At 32.5% G+C, this 19,493-nt stretch overlaps 1 protein-coding gene across 1 annotated transcript; it reads right to left on the bottom strand.

The window, feature by feature from the left end:
* Positions 1 to 9,446: 9,446 nt before the first annotated feature.
* LOC143593861 (uncharacterized) lies at positions 9,447 to 18,019 on the bottom strand. The gene is made up of 2 exons (XM_077073344.1): positions 17,915 to 18,019; positions 9,447 to 10,118 (listed from the first exon to the last, which is right to left on the bottom strand). Exons 1-2 carry the CDS (start codon positions 18,017 to 18,019, stop codon positions 9,447 to 9,449), a joined length of 777 nt encoding a protein of 258 aa, XP_076929459.1.
* Between the last annotated feature and the right edge of the window lie 1,474 nt (positions 18,020 to 19,493).

Below are 19,493 nucleotides of genomic sequence, written 5' to 3'. Positions count from 1 at the left end.
ATATGATCCATTTAATCCTTTGCAACTATTGTTCATTAAGCAGGTGCATTTATTTATTATTGTTGTTGTTGTGGGTTTATGGAGATTTTGTAACAAGAATGCATGCATTGAATGCATACAATGGAATTCATCAAACTAATGTGTAGGTTATGCATATAGAAATCATCAAACTAATAATAAATTATTGCAACGACAAGAAATATAACTTATCTTTTAATTTTGATAATTGATTCATATTTTTTTAATTTATTTTCTTCTTACATACATGTGTGTAGGTTATGTATATAGAAATCATCAAACTAATTTCTTCATGTTTCAATTTTTTATCGTTTACCTACACACATGCATGCTACATTACCTGACATGTGTATGTTATACATATATAAGCGAACAACCAAACTAATTTATTTTTCAACCATTACATTTATATATTTAAAAATATCACAAAATAAATGGTCAATTTTTTTTTTGTTCTTGCTGTAATTTATAAAGTCTCTCCGGATATACATGTGTGTGTTTGTAATCAATGGCAAAAGGAGAGAACAAAGGGAAAATAGAAGTGGTCCTTGGAGAAATGTGACGTCCAATTGAAGCAAAGAACAAAAAGTGATGTCTTCTTTTGATACTTTTAAAGCAGTGGGGGCATCTCCTATTGTTCTTTCATATTCAAAAAGTAAGTGATTCTGTGCAGACATAAGGTTACACAATTAAAGAAAGTTGTAGTAGCAATGGGCCATTTATATTTATATTATAGCATTTGCTAGTAGTGTGTACCTCTTTCTGGGTTGCAATAGATTTTTCTTGCATTTGATCTAATTTAAGGGGCCATAAATTAAGGGAAAACAACGATGGTTTTAATAAAGAAAGTCCCGGCCAAATAGTCAACTATGAAAACACCGTTGCAATAAAACACAGTCTTATGTTGGTTTATTGTTACACCGAACACCATCGTTTCTACTCTCTACTAACAACTCATTATATATATATAGGATGAGGATCATATGAGAACTTTTTAGGAATTGAGAGCTGTGAGAACCATTTTGGACAAAAAAAAACTCAAAAATAAAAAAATTCATAAAACAAAAAAAAGCACAAAAATAAAAATACTAAAAAAACCAAAGTTCTTATTTATCATCCCGGTTTCTAAAAAAAACGTAAAAAATAAAATTCTCGGTTTAGCTAAATTATATATATAAGTATAATATGTACATATATGTACACACATGTTTTTTTCTTATACACATATGTATAATTTAAGGTAAATAATAATATACATATGTGTATATTACGTAACTAGAGATTAAATGAAAGTATACATATGTGTATAATACGAATTAAAAAGAAAAAAAAATTGTTTTTTTATTATACATATATGTATAATATGTACACACATGTTTTTTCCTATACACATATGTATAATTTAAGGTAAATGATAATATACATATGTGTATATTACGTAATTAGAGATTAAATGAAAGTATACATATGTGTATAGGTATAATACGAATTAAAAAGAAAAAAAATTCGGTTTTTTTTAATGAAACCGGAATGAAATATTAGAATTTTGGTTTTTTTACTTTTTTAAAATTTTCGTTTTTTTTTTTGTTTTATAATTTTTTAAATATTTTTAGAGGTTTTTTTTAGTGTTCCAAAATGGTTCTCAAAGTTCTCAATTTGCCAATGGTTCTCTTAGGATCCTTACCCTATATATATATATATATATATATATATATATATATGGGAGGAGGATCTTTTGAGAACCATGTTGAGTTGTAAGAACTTAAGAACTCTATTTTATGCCACACATTTAATTAAATGGATTAAAATATATGATTGAGATTAAATCTGACAAAAAAGTCAAATTAGGAGAGGGAATAAAAATGTAAGTGGTTACACTAACTTTTACGTCCGTTACATATGTGTAAAAAGTCGACTTGGTGCGTAAAAAATTCTGTAATTTTTTTACGTGCATGTAACCTACATATATTACGCATGTGTAAAAAAAATCGAAAAAAAAAATCGTTACACTAAGTTTTTTCGAGTTCTTAAAACTCAAAGGGGTTCTCATTTGAAATCTCCCCAAATATATATATATATATATATTAATTTAGAAGTTACCGTTGTCTCGCATATTTCTACTATTCTACCGCTAGCATGATTGAAGCTCATGTTACAAACATATAAAGCGGCTTTTTTTTTTCACGTAGAGTTACGCGTGGCCTCTTCTGCCATTAACACCTACACTCCAAACAAAATACACTTTCTATTGCATGCCTACTTCACTCGTTCTTCAATAATTACATTGTTCCTAATGGTTTCGTCTGCCTCTTCGCTTAGCTAACTCAATTAGGTATATATGTGTTGTAAAATTTGGGTACCACGATCTTGATTTGGGGCATTTACTTGATTGATTTGTTTTGGTTGCCTTATGGGTTATTTTGTCGCCAAAACCCTACACGACAAAAAAAAAAATTAGCAAGGGGTAGAAACCTCCTGATATAAATATTCAATTATCTTTTACTTAATTAGTTGTGTACATTCACTTGCAAAGATTTGGGACCCAGACATGTTAATTGATTATAGGTTTCAGGTAGGAGTGTTCACGGTTCGGTTTTTGCGGTTTTTAGGTCAAACTGTGAACCAAACTGTTAGTAACGATTTTTGGTTTTTGTAAACCAAAACCAAACCGTAGATCTTTCAAACCGAACCGAACCAAACCGTTAGTCCGGTTTGGTTTCACGGTTTAGACTTTTGGGGTTTTATAAATGATATCCATAGTACGGTATGATATGTTTAAAGTAAAACTTTCAATAATCAGCAAAATTGTACACATACGTTTAAACACAACCAGCCTAAATCAAAGTCATGAACACAAGTACACAACATCTACGTTTGGGGTTTGGGCTTATCCCATTCAATTTAGTTAGTGTTAAAGACGGTTAGAGTGTGAGCATTTAGTAATATATAACTACTAGATTTTATCCCTTTTATTACGGGGTTGTTTTACATTATTCGTTTTTAATATTTATATACGTATATTTGGATTTTAATTTTATCTATTGTAAGAAAGTTAATAATTAATATACTTGAGGTTTGATGATGAAATGGTTTCACAAATAAATGATATGTTATAATCCGGTTTAAAAGCTATCTGGGTTTGGTGATACCCGTTAGCCGTTTATTTTATTTATTATAAAATTGTTTCTTAATTATAAATAATATCTTTTTTTAAAATAAAATAGGATATTAATTTTTAGTATATTTCTATTTTATAGGATTTTCATATCAAATATTTGATGAGATTATTTTTTAATATAATGAAATGTTATAACCCGTTTAAGACCTATCTGGGTTTGGTGAAACCTTTACCTAGGGCTGTCACTTTTACCCGAAACCCGAAACCCAACCCGAAAAAATATGTACCCGAACCCTAACTAACCCGACCCGAAAAACCCGAACCCGAAAAAAGACTAACCCGAACCCGAACCGAAGTAATTCGGGTTGGTTCTCGGGTTTGATTTATAAGTTTCCGGTCAACCCGAAAAACCCGAATAAATTTTTAGTTTTGAAATTAAATATATTTTAGGTATAATAGGCTTAGTCTTAGTAACTAAAGTTATCAAAATCTTATCCTAATCGACTGCTGTCATTCCAACTAGTATAGATCGATTGTTTATTGTTAACTTATGTTTTCCATTTATTAATAATAGCAACCGTAATTGAACAACTAAATCACGTCTGATTGAAGACGATTATGGTTCGAGTTAGTTACTTAATTTTACTCTTATTTTGAATTTTTTTATAATTTTATCAACTTATGTTGGCTTATTATTTGATCATTTGCGTTACGAGCAAAAAAAAATATATGTTGTTTTAATTTTAGTATTGAAGGTTTTGAAATTTTTTTGTTTTTTGTTTCATTATCTAGGATACTCAAAACCCGATTAACCCAACCCGAAAAAACCCGAACCTGAAAAACCCGTGAGAGATTTGGGTTGTGTTTCGGGTTAAGATTTAAAACTTTGAAACCCGAAAAACCCGAAACCCGAAAAACAAACCCGAAGAGCACCCCAACCTTTACCCGTGAATTCGGGTCAAATGCGTGAAAAGGCTTCATTTACAAATAAAGTAATCTGATGACTTGAGAAAATGGTTGTTTTACATTTTTCTTTTTTTAATATTTATTTTCTGGATTTTAATTTTCTTTATTGTAAAAAATTAATAATATACTTAGGGTTTGATGATGAAAGGGTTTCATAAATAAATGATATGTTATAACCCGTTTAAAAGCTATCTGGATTTGGTGACTCATGACCCACATATTTTTTTACTATAAAATTGTTTATTAATTATTAATAATATCTTTTTCTTTTTAAATTGGATATTAAATTGTAGTATATTCCTATTTTGTAGGATTTTCATATCAAATAATTGGTAAGATTAATTTTTAATTTAATGAGATGTTATAACCCGTTTAAAAGCTATCTGGTTTTGGTAAGACCCATACCCATGAATTTGGGTTAAATCAATGAGAGGTATCCATTTAAAAATCAAGAAATATGGTGGCTTCCATAAAAAGGAAGGAGCGACCAAATCATGACACATAGGATTTTTGGGTTTTCGTTGATATATATTATAGATTATAGATATATTGTGCACACTACAAATTTTAATTAGATTTTGTCCAGAAATATATTTATATATACATATATAACATAAAATATTTGAAAATTTAACATAATTAAATTATACGGTCCGGTCCGGTTTTATACGGTCGATTTTTGGTGCAAACCGTAACCAAACCGTTCGATACAGTTTGAAAATTTTAAAACCGACCAACCAAAAGTAAAAAAAAAAACCAACAGTGAAACCAAACCGATGACCGGTTTGCGCGGTTTCGAACCGAACCGTGAACACCCCTAGTTTCACGCATGTTATTGAACCAAGAACCTAGAAAGTATCATAGTATAGAAATTGGGCGTCTATTTTTTGAAATGAAAAGTTTTGATTTTTGCAATTTTCGAATATATCTACTATCACCATAATTAGTGTAACGCTTTTGTGTTAGTTTGATGTTTTGAATGATATGACATGCTTTGTAGATGCTTCTGGAGTATTTCTATTGTAGAATATGACTCGTTTTTTTAAAGAAATTTAGAAGTTTCCTTCTACAGTATCACCACTCTGAAAATTTGCATCATAAATTTTAAGATATGTTACCATTACTCTATTTTACGACTCATATTTTCTTACCACTCAAATTGGCGTGAAAGTTGATTGAAGACTGTAAAATAGGTGCATGGACAATTTGGGTATTATTGAGTATGGAAGGTATTGTTGGATATGTCAACACATGCTCGGTAAGTTTTACATTTTTACTTACAATTACAAACAAGAGCTTTTCAGCATTTCTTTTGAAAGCATATTTTAAGGCTTTGAGCATTCAGGTTAATGAAAGAGTTGATCTTTTTAGCATAACTTAAAGAATTGAGTTTAAAATGAGTGATTAATGGGTCTATTGGAATTGACCCGCTAAGATTTTAATTACCATGACATATCTAAGGTGGTAATGTATGTAGGGGCAATTCTAACCACAAAACATTTTTTAAACAATTTTTTGTAAACATGTATGATGAGCAGTGTTGCAAAAATCCCGACCAGGTGCCGATTAATCCTTGATTAATCGATAGTCCCAACCTCACTGATTAATTTTGAGCTAATCGGCCAATTAATCTATCAATGGTCAAACCCGGCCAAAATCGTCGATTTCCAACGAGATTTCGACCAAAATCAGCGGTTTCCGCAAGATTCCATAAAAAACCCACGGTTTCTAGTGAGATTGCAGCCAATCTCCCGCGGGTATCTGTTTATGGCCCGCAGATGCTATTGGTGACCCGGGAATATTTTTTTTGGGTTTGCGGATCGTTTTACTACGCTACCTCTATAAGTTCATATATATTCTTAGGTGTTATGCAATATAGTTTCCCCTGATTCGTTAACACGGCCTGACCTTTGGACCAAGAACCAGCTTATTCACAAGTTGGGTTTGCAGTTGATCCAGCAAACCGCTGGAATGATTCCGATCTTAAAACATCTTTTACTTCGTATTCATTTAATGCATTCATTTGTGGAAAATACTATCATATCTTACTTTTTGATTCTAAAAGTATTAATAGGCTTTCTTTTATTCACGTGATATTCTTTTATTAAGAAACATGTGAATGTAAAAGGTCATGTACGTGGCCAGATTTAAAATTTCCTACTGTTGTCTACAAAAGCGTGGAACTTCCTCACTGTAATCAATCCATAGACCAGCACTTAAAAATATAAAGGGGATTGGTTTAATTTAAATATAATATTACATTGCCCCCTGTCTGAGTCTCCTTGGAAAAGTATATTATAGCATGTTATATGAAATATTAAATTAATCAACCTTATGACTTGGAATGGTTAGCATTGTGTTTAACTTCAAGGGTCGTTTAGCTCCTTTTTGATTTGTGTCCGCACTCTTTCGTATGCTTTATGCATGTTTCAAATACTTCTCTCTCTCACACACACACATATATAGAAGTAAGATCTAGTAAAAACTCCTTTTAAAGAGAAATCTTAAAAACTCATAAAAAACAATTTTTAACTTTTTTTAAATTTTTTTTTTGAAGTTTCTTTTTTCCCATTATTCTTATATGTTGTTATTGGTTCAAAAAAAAAAAAACTTGTCGGTAACCTCGTCGGTATAGTGCGCATGTATAATAGTGTGCATTGCATAGAATGGGCAGAAGCAGTTTCACTACGCCGAGACAACTCTCCTTCAAGTTGAGCCAATGCACTTGTAGCTTTCTCGAGCGCTGCTGAAGTCTGGGCGTACTCCTCGAGATGATGGGTATCAAATCTTGCCTTGGCCACTGCACCCAGCCTGGCATGAACCCATCTCAGATCAAACCCAAAGCACCCCCCATATCTCGAACGCCCTTCTGAATGTCTTCAAAGACATCAGCCGGTACCTCCCCCATTACATAAGCAAAAAGTTTGAAGATTATTGGGAAAAGCATGTCTACCGCGTATCCTCGAAGTTCTCTTCTCTGGGGTTGGAAAAAGTTTAAGGGGAAGTTGTCCAGATGGATTCCATAAGGATGGACGTGGTGCGTTGAACACTAAGGCCTCTCCACTCGACGTAATCAGGATTTCTACTCAAACCCAACTAAGCCCTGAGGACACCTTCTGCACGGAGGGCACAATCCAGCATTTCTTACAAAGTCTTACAACGGATGTGAGCTTAACAACCCTCGTGCCATGCCCAAGCCCTTACCTTCGCCCTATACCGAAAGATATTAGTTCATTGATCAACTACCACTTGATCAACTATTGCACATATTTGATACACGCTATTGTATATATGCAATTTAAGACTAATACACACATCAAATACACATTAGTACGTATGTGTAATACAACATTAACGCACATGTGCACCACATCGACTTTTATTTTATTATTATTTTTTTTTCCATATAATACAACACTACTACACAAATACAATACACAAATATTGAATATATGCAATAAAACACTATTAAACTCAAAAATACATAGTAATACACATGTGTAATACAACGGTATCGCACAGTAATACATATGTGCATTACAGCGGTTTTTTTTATTATTTTTTATTTTTTTCGAGTGAAATATAAGAATAATGGCTAAAACATAATTTTAAAAATATTTTTTTATTTTTAATTAAAAATAATTATTTAGGAGTTTTTAGGAGTTTTTAAGTTTTCTCTCTAAATGTGAGTTTTCTCTTGACTCTCTCCATATATATATATATATGTGTGTGTGTGTGTGTGTATGCACGCATATATACATGCATATTATCTATATAATTTTAATAATCTTTTAATAGTGTTTGTGAAGGTTTGTTGTTGAAAAAATTAAGAGTTATTTTTTCTTTAAATAGAATTTAATGTCAGTTTGTATATGCTTGACGTTATGGATGCTGTTAGAAGGGAAATGACACTTGCAAGGGTAAGCTTTATGTGTTCCAAACCACAACGCAAACACATCCCAACCTATGTGGGTAGATTGCCAAATTGCAATTCATTCAAACCTTCACCATTTTAATTCACTATGGTGAAGATTTGATTACATAGAAATACCACTAACTGTGTAATTAATATTCCATCATTTTTTATTCACTCAACCCTTCACCATTTTTATTCACTCAAACCTCAATTACTAATTTTTCAAACGATGATCTCGGGATATTCATACCACCTAACAATTCTGATAACGACATTTTTTCAAACGATAGTAGCATATAATTTTTGAAGGATCTCATCGAGCAAGCCGGAGAGGAAGACACGGCAACATCATCGACCATTCCTAAAAGAAAGACATGAACGTCATCATCGAGCAACATAATTGGCTGAATAATCATTTAGTTTGAATATTCGTATTTAATCTTTTTTTGTGTGTAAATTGTCGTATTTTATTTTTTCGGTTTTCAGATTTGTTATATTTTTAGTTTAATTTAATGAAATTTTAATTTTAACTACATTTAATCGTTTATTTGTTTTAGATATAAAAAATAAAAACACAAAATATTATAGAGTACTTGTGGATAGGTGCCGCCACTGAATTTGTGATTTGTGGGTACATGGTGGTAGAAATAAGATGACAGTACGAGATTAACCGGTGCATAGATAATACCCATGAATACTCATTCCCCTCTTACGTACATAATACATTAATTAAGACACGTGTCTCAAGGATGTAATATGTATATGTATAAAGTGTTTTTAGGAGTGTTTGAGATTCCTTATGAAAACTCCTTATAACCTTTCAATAAGTTAATAAATTACAAAAGTATAACTTATAATTTTTTTTCTTCTCACATCAAAAACAATCCAAACACCTTCTTTATTTTTAAAAAGTTAATAAGTTATAAATTGATAAAAATAAACAATCCCAAATATCCCCTTGATCAATAAAAATTATAATTTATTCTTAAAAGTTAAAATACTTGAGTTTTATCTAAACCTGGATACGTTACTTCTTGGATTTCATTGGGTTGCGAACAAATTCTATTTGACCATATATTCTATATAAGCTATATATATGAAAGTAATGTGCATAAGAACAATCTTATTCAAAAACGTAGGATGGTATTATTGATAAAATCCACATCTTACATGCTTTTCATCTATGTTTGCACATACTATTAGCTAAAAACAAATTTATGTACAACCATTACTAATATCAAGACTTTCTTCACAATAGTTGATGCATCAATCTAAATCTTCTTCACTTCAACAACAATGAACAAACTCAAACTTTAGACCCCTTTTTAGTAGGCACTTAAAGTTGGTCACTAAATTATTTTATCCTTAACACACACCCATTAATGCTACTCCTTAATATATACATCCTTTTACACCAATACATCTTTTTTAAGAACTGAATGGCAATCCACCTAGAATACCATGCTTATATGGCAAGTATGTTTTCTTCTTCATTTCATTCGAATTTGCACGGTTCAAATTATAATGAAGCTCGTGAGCTGACACCCGTCCCCTTCTCTTCGAAACCGATCCTGAATCACTCGAATTCCGAAAATCCTGATCGTTTTTCCGGCCAACAGCCGAGTACTTCTTCAAAGGGTCTTTTTCCAATGCTCTCCCATCCGAAGCACTTCTGAACAAGAACAAATCCATGAAACTCCATCTTTTAGACACGCTTTCTGCCGAACACACGACATTCGATGACGCTTTTGTCCCCCTAGTCATAGGTTGTTCCCTACAATAATCCGAAACCCCAAGTGGAGACAAAGATCTTGTTCTTCGACTTCTGGAATGAATTCGAGAACTCGAAAACCCTCTCTCTCTTCCTCTTTCTTTTTGTATAGAAGAATCGTTAATCGCCTTTATTACACCACCTTGGAATAAGTCTTCAGCTGAAACTGAGTCACCACCAAAGCTGCAGCTTACATCGAATGAGAAATCATCTTCCTCGCCTTCGAATACGTTCGCAGGAGCTTTAGGGACACCGGGTTTCTCTTCCCATGCAAAGGGAATGGCAGCCGGAGAACTGCTCCGGTTATAAGCTCCAGCAGCAATCAATAGCTGTTTATATCAATAACTTATTAACCGGTGCATTTTGTTAGGATTAATTAAGGTGACTTATTATTGTTGTTTGTGTAATTCAACCATGTTTTGTCATGTTCATCTCTAGCTCTCTACATCAAACCTTTTCAATTATTGCAGTCTGTTAGTTATAGTTAATATGAAGTTCATGGTAACCATAGCTTTCGAAAAAGGTTTAGTGCACAAACATGTCGACGTCAATCAGTTTTTTGCTTCAAATTCAGTGAACTTGAAAATCCTCATCAAATTGTATTGTTTTCTAATAAATTGCAATATTCTGTTTTCCTTCTCTTCTTGTCATTTTATGAAGAGTTTTTCGGAATTTAGTTATAAAGTAATACATGTGACATCATAAATAAATGTTTACAAAATTTTAACAAACGTGATGAAATAGAACTTACTAGCTACGACTTAAATAGTCCTCAACTTTAATTACTTTTAAATTATTAAATGGTAACTGATTTATTATAAATAATGTTTATTGGTAGTATAACTGTAACTGTATAGCCCCTCTTATTGCTTTATTATTATTATACTACTACTGCTATTACTAATAATAATAATAATAATAATAATAATAATATTTATGGTATCATATTCTATCACGTAAGTGACGCATATTAAAGTTTATGAGCTAGCGGCAGAGTGATAAGGAAGAGACTTGGTGTTTCATGTGACCTATATTCGATTCATGCTCACAGCATTTAGTTTCAGAGGCACTAGGGTGATGATGGAGACTAGGCGATTAGGTGGTTTCACTAGTTGGATCCTTGAACTGATCGGGTTTTATATCAGCGCACTGTCTGCCTTTGGGCGAGTGTTCCCGGACGTTGGCCTTAGGTGAGGGTTTTTCTGGATAAAAGGACGAGTGTATCCCAATATGATGCATTTAACCAGTAGCCTATTTAAAGAATTCGTTTGCCATTCAAAAAAAGTGACGCATATTAAAAAAAACTAAAACTATTGCAACTAATGTTCATAACGAGCACCCTTTTACTTGGATGGATTCGAGCCCGATCCAGGGGTAGATTTTAAGTTGGGTATTATGAGGGTATTTGTTTTTGAGCCTGATATGATCCCAAGTTAATTTGGAAAAACTTTGGACTATAAGACCTACTGGTACACTGCCTATACTCTAACTCGGCGTTAAATTTGTTAAAATGGGCCCTAGATTTGGCAAAAAAAAATAATAAATTAACAATTAATAGAAGTGAGATGGAGTTAAATGGGTTAAACTATTTTATTTGGGTGAGATGGAGTAAAAGAGAGAAAAATAAGTGATGCGATGCTTATGTGGAGTTTAAATGTTTAGAGTATACCCCATGACCTATTTTGATTACGACTTTCTAAGCTTAGGCCCTAGTATTTCATTATTCAAAGATTAGACATTTTGATTGAAGCTTGTGATTCGAAGCCTTTGGTTTAATCAAGTGTTCTTGTTAGCCATTTGATATTGCTTCCCTTTGCATCAAGTGATATCATCCCTCTTGATCAAATGGTTGTTCGTGGAAGATCCACACCTTGATTGTAGAACCACCGAACGAGGTAGTGATGGGGCCTATCCCGACCTAAACGACCTTAAGATCAAATGACTCATACAACGAGTCTAAGATCTTGAAATGCAACAAGAGGTCAAACGTCTTCGAAAACAAGGTCTTGATTTGGATTTGCAACGGAGAGATGCGCAAGGCGGAAACTGAGTTTAGTACCGTTGTCTGGGGCGAAGGTAGCGAAAGAGAGAAACACGTGTTGGCCGTCACAAACTAATATATCTGGTAGGCATGTCAGAAGACAAACTTCGATTTCGTGAGGACGCGATGCACCCTGATAAAGAGAAACATGCATTGGGGCAACAAGCTGTTAACAGAGTTCCCAATCGAGAAAAAGAGAACGATCATATATCTTCGATTGTTTCTCCATGTATGTTTGATGAAATTACGAATTGGTTACTTTTTTCTGAATGATGATAAGACCCCAAAACCGGGATCCTTACGGTCGATATTCATAACAAAAAATAGTCTAAAAGAACCCAAAGGGCTTAATTAGCGCATCAAAAATGCATATCATTCGAAATAAAATCCAATACAAACAAACAATTGTTCATAAAACAAAATGATGTAGTCTCTAAATGGGAATGTCAATCTTACCGACCGAATAAACGCCCATTTGAATATATGTTATTATTTTATTTTGTATTATAAATTGTACAAGCACTATTATTTTTTGGATTTAGTGGCGATACCTTAACGAAACTAACCGATACTAATCGAATTCGTGTCACTTTGATCATAAGTTGTATGTGTGCCGATACTGTTTTGGGGCTCACATATTTATTTTTGGATTTAGTGCCTTTTGTCGTTACAAACTTAACTAATACCGAACTTGCGGAATTGCACACTCGCCGCAAAGAGACCGGTTTTGTTTCGTAGTATTGCAATGCAGTTGTTGATTAATAGTGCACTCGCGGAATTGCACCGCTGTAACGTGACGGGTACAAAACTAGTCGATCAATAGTGCATCGAAACCATTGCAATGTAGTATATATATCACTGTATATGTAATGGATACTTTTAGACACATCACGCAATATATCATTTTATAGATTACACCCTGATTGATGTCGTAACCACCCATACGTCATCATAATCTAGAGTGGGTGGTTTTAAGTGGGACTAACTATTAAGGCCATATTCATGATGAGATCCATTAGCACAATGCAATTTGATCGGACCCATTGCGATTGAGTCCCTTTGCTATCATCTCCATCACTCGTCAACGAGCCATCACGTGTAGATAAGAGACGGGTTTCGTGTATGATTTTGACCCATTTCTCTAAGGGGTCCAGCGGGCATAATATTTATATTATTGTTATATATAAAGTTGAGTTTGTTTTGTAATTAGTTGTTGATACATGCCCATCATATAACTTTTAATCTTAGTGCAACTTTACATTAGGGTGTTGATATGTCACATGAATTGAACATGACTTGTGTAGTTGTGTATATATTCCGACTATATATGGACTAGCATGAGCATGACTAGTTTAATTCAATTTTATATTTGTATTTTAATTTGCGTGTTACTACTATAATATTATAAACTTATAATTAACAAAAATAAATAAATAAACAAATAATCTTCGAAACAATTGCATTTAAGCTAGCAAATATCACGTATATTTCTCTTTTAATTTTAGCTCTTCACAAAAAATATTTAGCAAGCTTATTTTACGACATACAATGCCTTCCGGTATTTAAATAAACAAGTTATCCCGTGAACACGTCAGACATGAACTTAACCCGTTCATCTAAAAGTGTTTGTGAGTTCAAGCCAAGATCGATACCAACTCATTATACTTACTATTAGAAGGCATGATCGGTGTTACAAAGTTTTTCTTTTTTAATTTTTCTATTTGTTTCCTAAATTTGGCCCTTTTGAAAAATTCAACAACTATATTGAAATGAGTTTCTTTGTGCATATTCCCCACCTTAAAACTGTTTTATACTTTATGGATTATATAAAGATTCAGGAATGATATGATTCACTATAACATTTGACGCAATAAGGTTACGTTATTTGATGATATTTTGTATTTCGCGTGTCTTTGGTATACTACAACAAATAGAAAATACAAAATTGCTAAGACCGAGTGGAATAAGAATCAATTAAATATTGTAATGATTTTCATGTCGTAGCTTCTGGTTACGAGTGATTTAATAATAATGACATCTTTCAGAAAAAAAAAGTTATATAAGTACCTTTTTGACCTTCTATAAACATCGCACTTACACTTTGTTGTTGGACTTTAACTACGTGGTTTTCTTGAACTTTTGTCAACATAACCACATTTTCATGCCTATAATTATCACACTAATTGGTACAACTTCTCCAATAATTCATCCACTTAGATTTTATTTTGTAGTTTAGTATTCAGATAATATCTGTTTTTTTATTAAATAATCACATGAACTTCTTGGTGTTACAAATATGAGCATGGAATGATAAGAAAGAAATCTCAGTACATATATGATCATGACATGCAATAAAAAAGATTGGTAGGAGTGAAATATATATTTGTGATTTAATGTACGACGTCAAATGAAATCTTAGCGCGCTGTTGGATATGTAAGAAATTAATATCTTTAATCATGAACAATAGAAGTTAATCTTGAAAACTCATGATGTAAGATAGTGAACTATCATAAAATACAAACATCATGCCATATTTCATGTACAGCATTATTTAGGTTTGATTTTATCTTGGATGGTAAGCTAGTCACAAGGATAACCATTATATAAAATTTTGAAACTTATCCTGAAAGTCAGGAAGGGTCATGTACACCGTCTTAGTTCATCACAAGCATGTTTGCAAGTCATGAATGGCCATTACAAAACATCGTTCATATCGTAAACTATTGGAAGAGTATTTCGCTCAAAACATGAAGACGGTTCATGACATAGGCATTTACTAAACTCTTATAATTGGAAAATGACTAATAACAGTCTTATATTAAAGGATCAAAAAATGTTCTAAAGGCATCGGAAATGATCCTCTTTTATCATGTTTCAAAAATTATTATTACAGATAATATTCAAAAGAATACACTGAAACAATCATTACAAGCCCTACAAATCACCAAAGATGTAAACACAGCTTATAGTTTATGTCAGTTCTGACAATATTTCGTAATCCAATAATTCATAAATCATCGTGAACACCATTGATTTTTAAACTAGCTAAAGCATGTTGGCTTACCTAAGAGCATTTTCAATACATCCACAATATTATGTGAGTGGAGTTTTTGTAATTTAATGAGTTGTTTAAGGTGTTATGACCTATGAGTGGAGGATATAAAAAATGTTGTGATTTTCTGTATATTTAAAAAGTTTCTGTAATACCCTATAAATTTTTAAACATTTTTTGAAAAGTGGTTGTGAGTACAGAGAGAGAAAAGATAATAATAAAGGTATAAAAAGTATTATTTAACTGAACAAGAAAGAGAAAATGCAGTGATTTTTAGTGTAATTTTGGATTTGAATATATGGAAAGAGATGAGAATGGTCTTAATGTCTCAAACCAAATTGATTAGGCTCCCCGTTGTGGAGGCTTGGAGAAGGCGCCATAGGCCATGTCGGTATCCAAATTAAGAAACCACAACAAATGCAATAACTATTAGGTGTCATCAAGTTTTTTCCCCTTCTAACGTTATGGCGACGATGACGCTATCACAATCGAGGTGGGGTTCAGCCACCCCAACTAACAACCAATCCTTTTTTTCTTTTCTCTTTCTAAAAAAATCTATTTAAACCTAGTTAACCACAATGCTTAAATCAACGGATGACTAGTTATTATCTAACCATTTATGTGGAAATGACATGACGCGATAACTAGTTCTTGCTAGTTATTCCACAACCTTAGAAAATCACCAAAGATCCTCGTTCCATAGCCATCCATAAACATGTATATGACACTTTTCCTTAATATACGCTCGTACATTGTTATTGCAAACAATCATGAAATCCTCTAACACACGCCTCAAGTATAATAAAGTATAGTACAAACCAGACAACTGTATAGTGTCAAAATGAATGACCATTAGTGTCGGATTAGCTTTCGAAAGGGGGGGGGGGTGATATTTGATAAAATGAGTTTACGCGAGACCTTTTTATTAAGAATAGAAGAAATGTAGTCTAGTTAAGGTTAGGTGAAAAGGATACTTGTTAACTTTTATATTAGAGAATGATGAGGTACATAAGAAAGACAAACCTTTTATTTATCATGAACTATAACTCTATAATAAGAACACATAATCGTTTTAACATAAAAAACACATAATCGTTTTAACATAAAAAACAAAGGTTAGTGTATAATAGAAAGCTGCATTTTTTAGGAAGCTTACAAGAACGGGAAAAAAGTTTTTTTCTCCTCCACATGTAACTCACATGCTAATTCTTTCATTATTTTTAAACGTCTATAACTTTTTATATGTCATCTTTTAAAAATTAAATTATAAAATAGTGTTTTTTTTGGCTTTAATATGCACATACTAGTGTTATAGTACTTTTGAAAAAAAAAATTGAAAACCCATTTGCATAAATCACAATTTATAACAAAACACATTATGAAAAAACACAATGGATAGTAGATATAAAAATATAATAACCAGAACCTATAACATAAAGAATTGAAAATCCAGTTGAAAAACACAATTAGTAGAACTTAAAACATAATGTATTCAAAATCCAGTTGAAAAACAAAATGATCAATTGTTAAAACATAATGTATCGAAAACCCAGTTAAAAAACATAATGTAAAAAAAAACCCAATATTTTATTTTCATATATCAATATAGGGCTATCACTTTTACCCGAAACCCAACCCGAAAAAACTCGCACCGAACCCGAACTAACCTGACCTGAAGAACCTGAACCCAAGAAATCACTAACCCGAACCCGAACCGAAGTAATTCGGGTTGGTTCTCGGGTTTGATTTATAAGTTTCGGTTCAACCCCGAATAAATTAGTTTTGAAGTAAAATATAATTCTAGGTACAATAGGCTACCTCTTAGGCTCTTAAACACTAAAGTTATCAGAATCTGGATTTAATCGATTGTTGTCATTCTAACTATTATCGATCGATTGTTTATTATTAATTTATGTTTTCCATTTATTACTAATAGCAACCGTAGTTGAACAACCAAATCACGTCTGACTGACTACGATTATGATTTAAGTTAGTTTTACTCTATTTTTGAATTATTTTATCAAGTTACGTTGGTTACTATTTGATTATCTGCGTTATAAGCAAAGAAGAATATGTTGTTTTAATTTTAGTATCGTAGTTTTTAAATCTTTTTTTGTTTTTGTGTTTTTTTTTTCTGATATACTCGAAACCTGATTAACCCAACCCGAAAAAACCCGAACCCAAAAAATCCATGAGAAATGGGTTAGGTTTCGGGTCAAGATTTAAAACTTTGAAACCCGAAGAACCCGACACGAAAAACCTGAAACCCGAAAAACGAACCTGAAGAACACCTCTATATCAATACTATACTCATATTATCGTTAATATGGGGATTTTTTTTAAGTCGTATAAAAACATTATGGACGTTTTAAAATAATTTTGGAAATTGACATGTAGGGCTTTCAAAATGCTTGTCCCTCGACGCTTGCTCGAAAAATGCTCGTTCGATTTCAGCTCAGTTTGGAAATGAGCCGTTCGGTTTGAAAGCAAGCCAAGCACGAGGAAAGCCTCGTTCGGTTCAGTTTGAAAGCAAGCCAAGCACGAGCAAAGCCTCGTTCGATTTGGTTCATATTGCTCGAATTATTTTTTATTTATTAATTTTATATATTTTTTATGTATATGTAAAAAAATATACTATTTTTCAAAGTTTTTAAAATTTAAAGTTCAAATTTAAACCTTAGTCGTTTGTTTTATATATGTTTTCTTGTTAACTTTGAGTATTAGACATTTTTGAGTTGGAAATTTATACATTTCAGAGTTGAAAGTCTAGAATAATGATATTTTGGAATTTTAAAAAATTTAAAATTGAAAACTTTGTACAAAATCAAGTAAAACCAAGCCGAACCAAGCTACTCAGTTTCAAACCAAACCAGGTTCAAGCATAAAAATATTGTTCGTTTATTTAAATTCAATCCGCTCGATTCGGCTCGGTTCGTGAGCAGCCCTATTAATGACATATGCTTTGCATGTGAAGAAAAAAAATGCACAAAAGCCGAGTCGGGTCGGTTTGGTTTGGTTAGATCTTTTTTACCAACATTTGGAAGTACAATATGCTCACATAAGTATTCCTGAGCCGTGATGTCAAACGTTCATACTGTTTTTGACGTTTCAAACCTGACTCATCAGTGAACACCATTTAGGAGAAGACTCACTATTACGACAAAACCCTTTAAGCTAGGTTTCGAATTTGAGACCCGTTACTAGAGGTGCACAAATCGGGTTTTTCAAATATCCGGGTTCGGGTATGGAACTGCGTTCGGGTATGACCGGGTATTGGAAAATCGGGTATTGGCAATACCCGAGTCGGGTCCGGGTCCGGGTATTCTCTCTAAAAACCATGCCTTATGCATCGGGTTCGGGTCGGGTATCGAACCGGGTATTCTAAAACCGGGTATTTGAATACCCTATTTTCAGGTATTGAAAAAAAAACCTATTTTTGGGCTTTTTACGGGGTTTTTTCGGGTATAGATTGGATTTTTTTAATGGGTTACAATTTTTAGGGATATTTTTGGGTATTTTTTAGGTACTTTTCGGGTAATTTCGGGTATTGAAAAAACCTGGTTCCGGTTATGGAACCAGTTCCAGTTTGTTGATACATGTTTTGTACGTCTCGATCTTTATGAGGGTTATTAATGTAATAGATTAAAGTATAGGGGTTATAATGTAAATATGGTTAAAAGGCCATTCGCTCTAATGTAAGTTACATTCGTTACTCCGTAACGAATGTAACACATTCGTCTAAATGTAAGCTCACTCGTTAACCTTGTTTAACGAATGAGGGTCATTCGCTATCACTTAAAGTATTAACGAATAAGCATGTTTATCCGTTAAGGTATTTGTAACGAATGAACTATTCGTTAAGTTAAGTTTAACGAATAGGGTCATCTTCCTATATATACCCCTGTAATCTATTCTAATGGTAACAGTTCTGATTATTCCATCTCAAGCCTCGTTACTCTGCCGAATTGTTCTCTCAACACACACACCACTCACACATAATGTAATCAAGCCTAATCGTATTAATAATCAACATGAACATCGATGTAATCAAAAGATCTAGATCCTTTATAAGCTCTCTCAAGTGGTATCAGAGCCTGAGATCTGATCTTCGGTGTTACTCAGTTGATTAATCGTTTAATTTATAGATGTATTGAAGCTTTATTCATGATGAATTGATAGTAATCGAAGTTTAATTGTGTCAAGTTGAAACAGAGGATCATAATTGACTGTAATTAGCACTGTTCTAAGTGTATTAAAGGATTGATTAAGGTAAAATTGATTCGGTAATGGAGGTTTCTGGTTAATTTGAGGACGAATTGAGGATTAGTTGATGAATGTTTCATCGGACTTAGTTTGAATTGGTTTTTGAGTTTATTGAGGATAAGTGATAGTCTGGAATGGTTTGAGATCACGGACGTGTTCGTATTTAGTCTATAAGTTGAAAGGTATCGTGTTCAGGAGCTTCGGACTAGTTTAGACAAGATCTGAGTTTGTGAAAGTTTGAAAAATATGAGTTCTTATTCGTTGATGATGAACACTGATTCGTTACACATGAATACTGATTCGTTAAATCTTAACTGCTCATTCGTTAAGAATTAATTGCTTATTCG

This window comes from Bidens hawaiensis, unplaced genomic scaffold (genome assembly GCF_021521415.1).
Source record: "Bidens hawaiensis isolate Kalapana, Puna unplaced genomic scaffold, B.hawaiensis_p1.1 tig00042877_1, whole genome shotgun sequence".
NCBI classification, from domain to species: Eukaryota; Viridiplantae; Streptophyta; class Magnoliopsida; order Asterales; family Asteraceae; genus Bidens; species Bidens hawaiensis.
The sequence above is the reverse complement of the archived record's forward strand: the minus strand, read 5'-3'. Positions and strand labels throughout refer to the sequence as shown.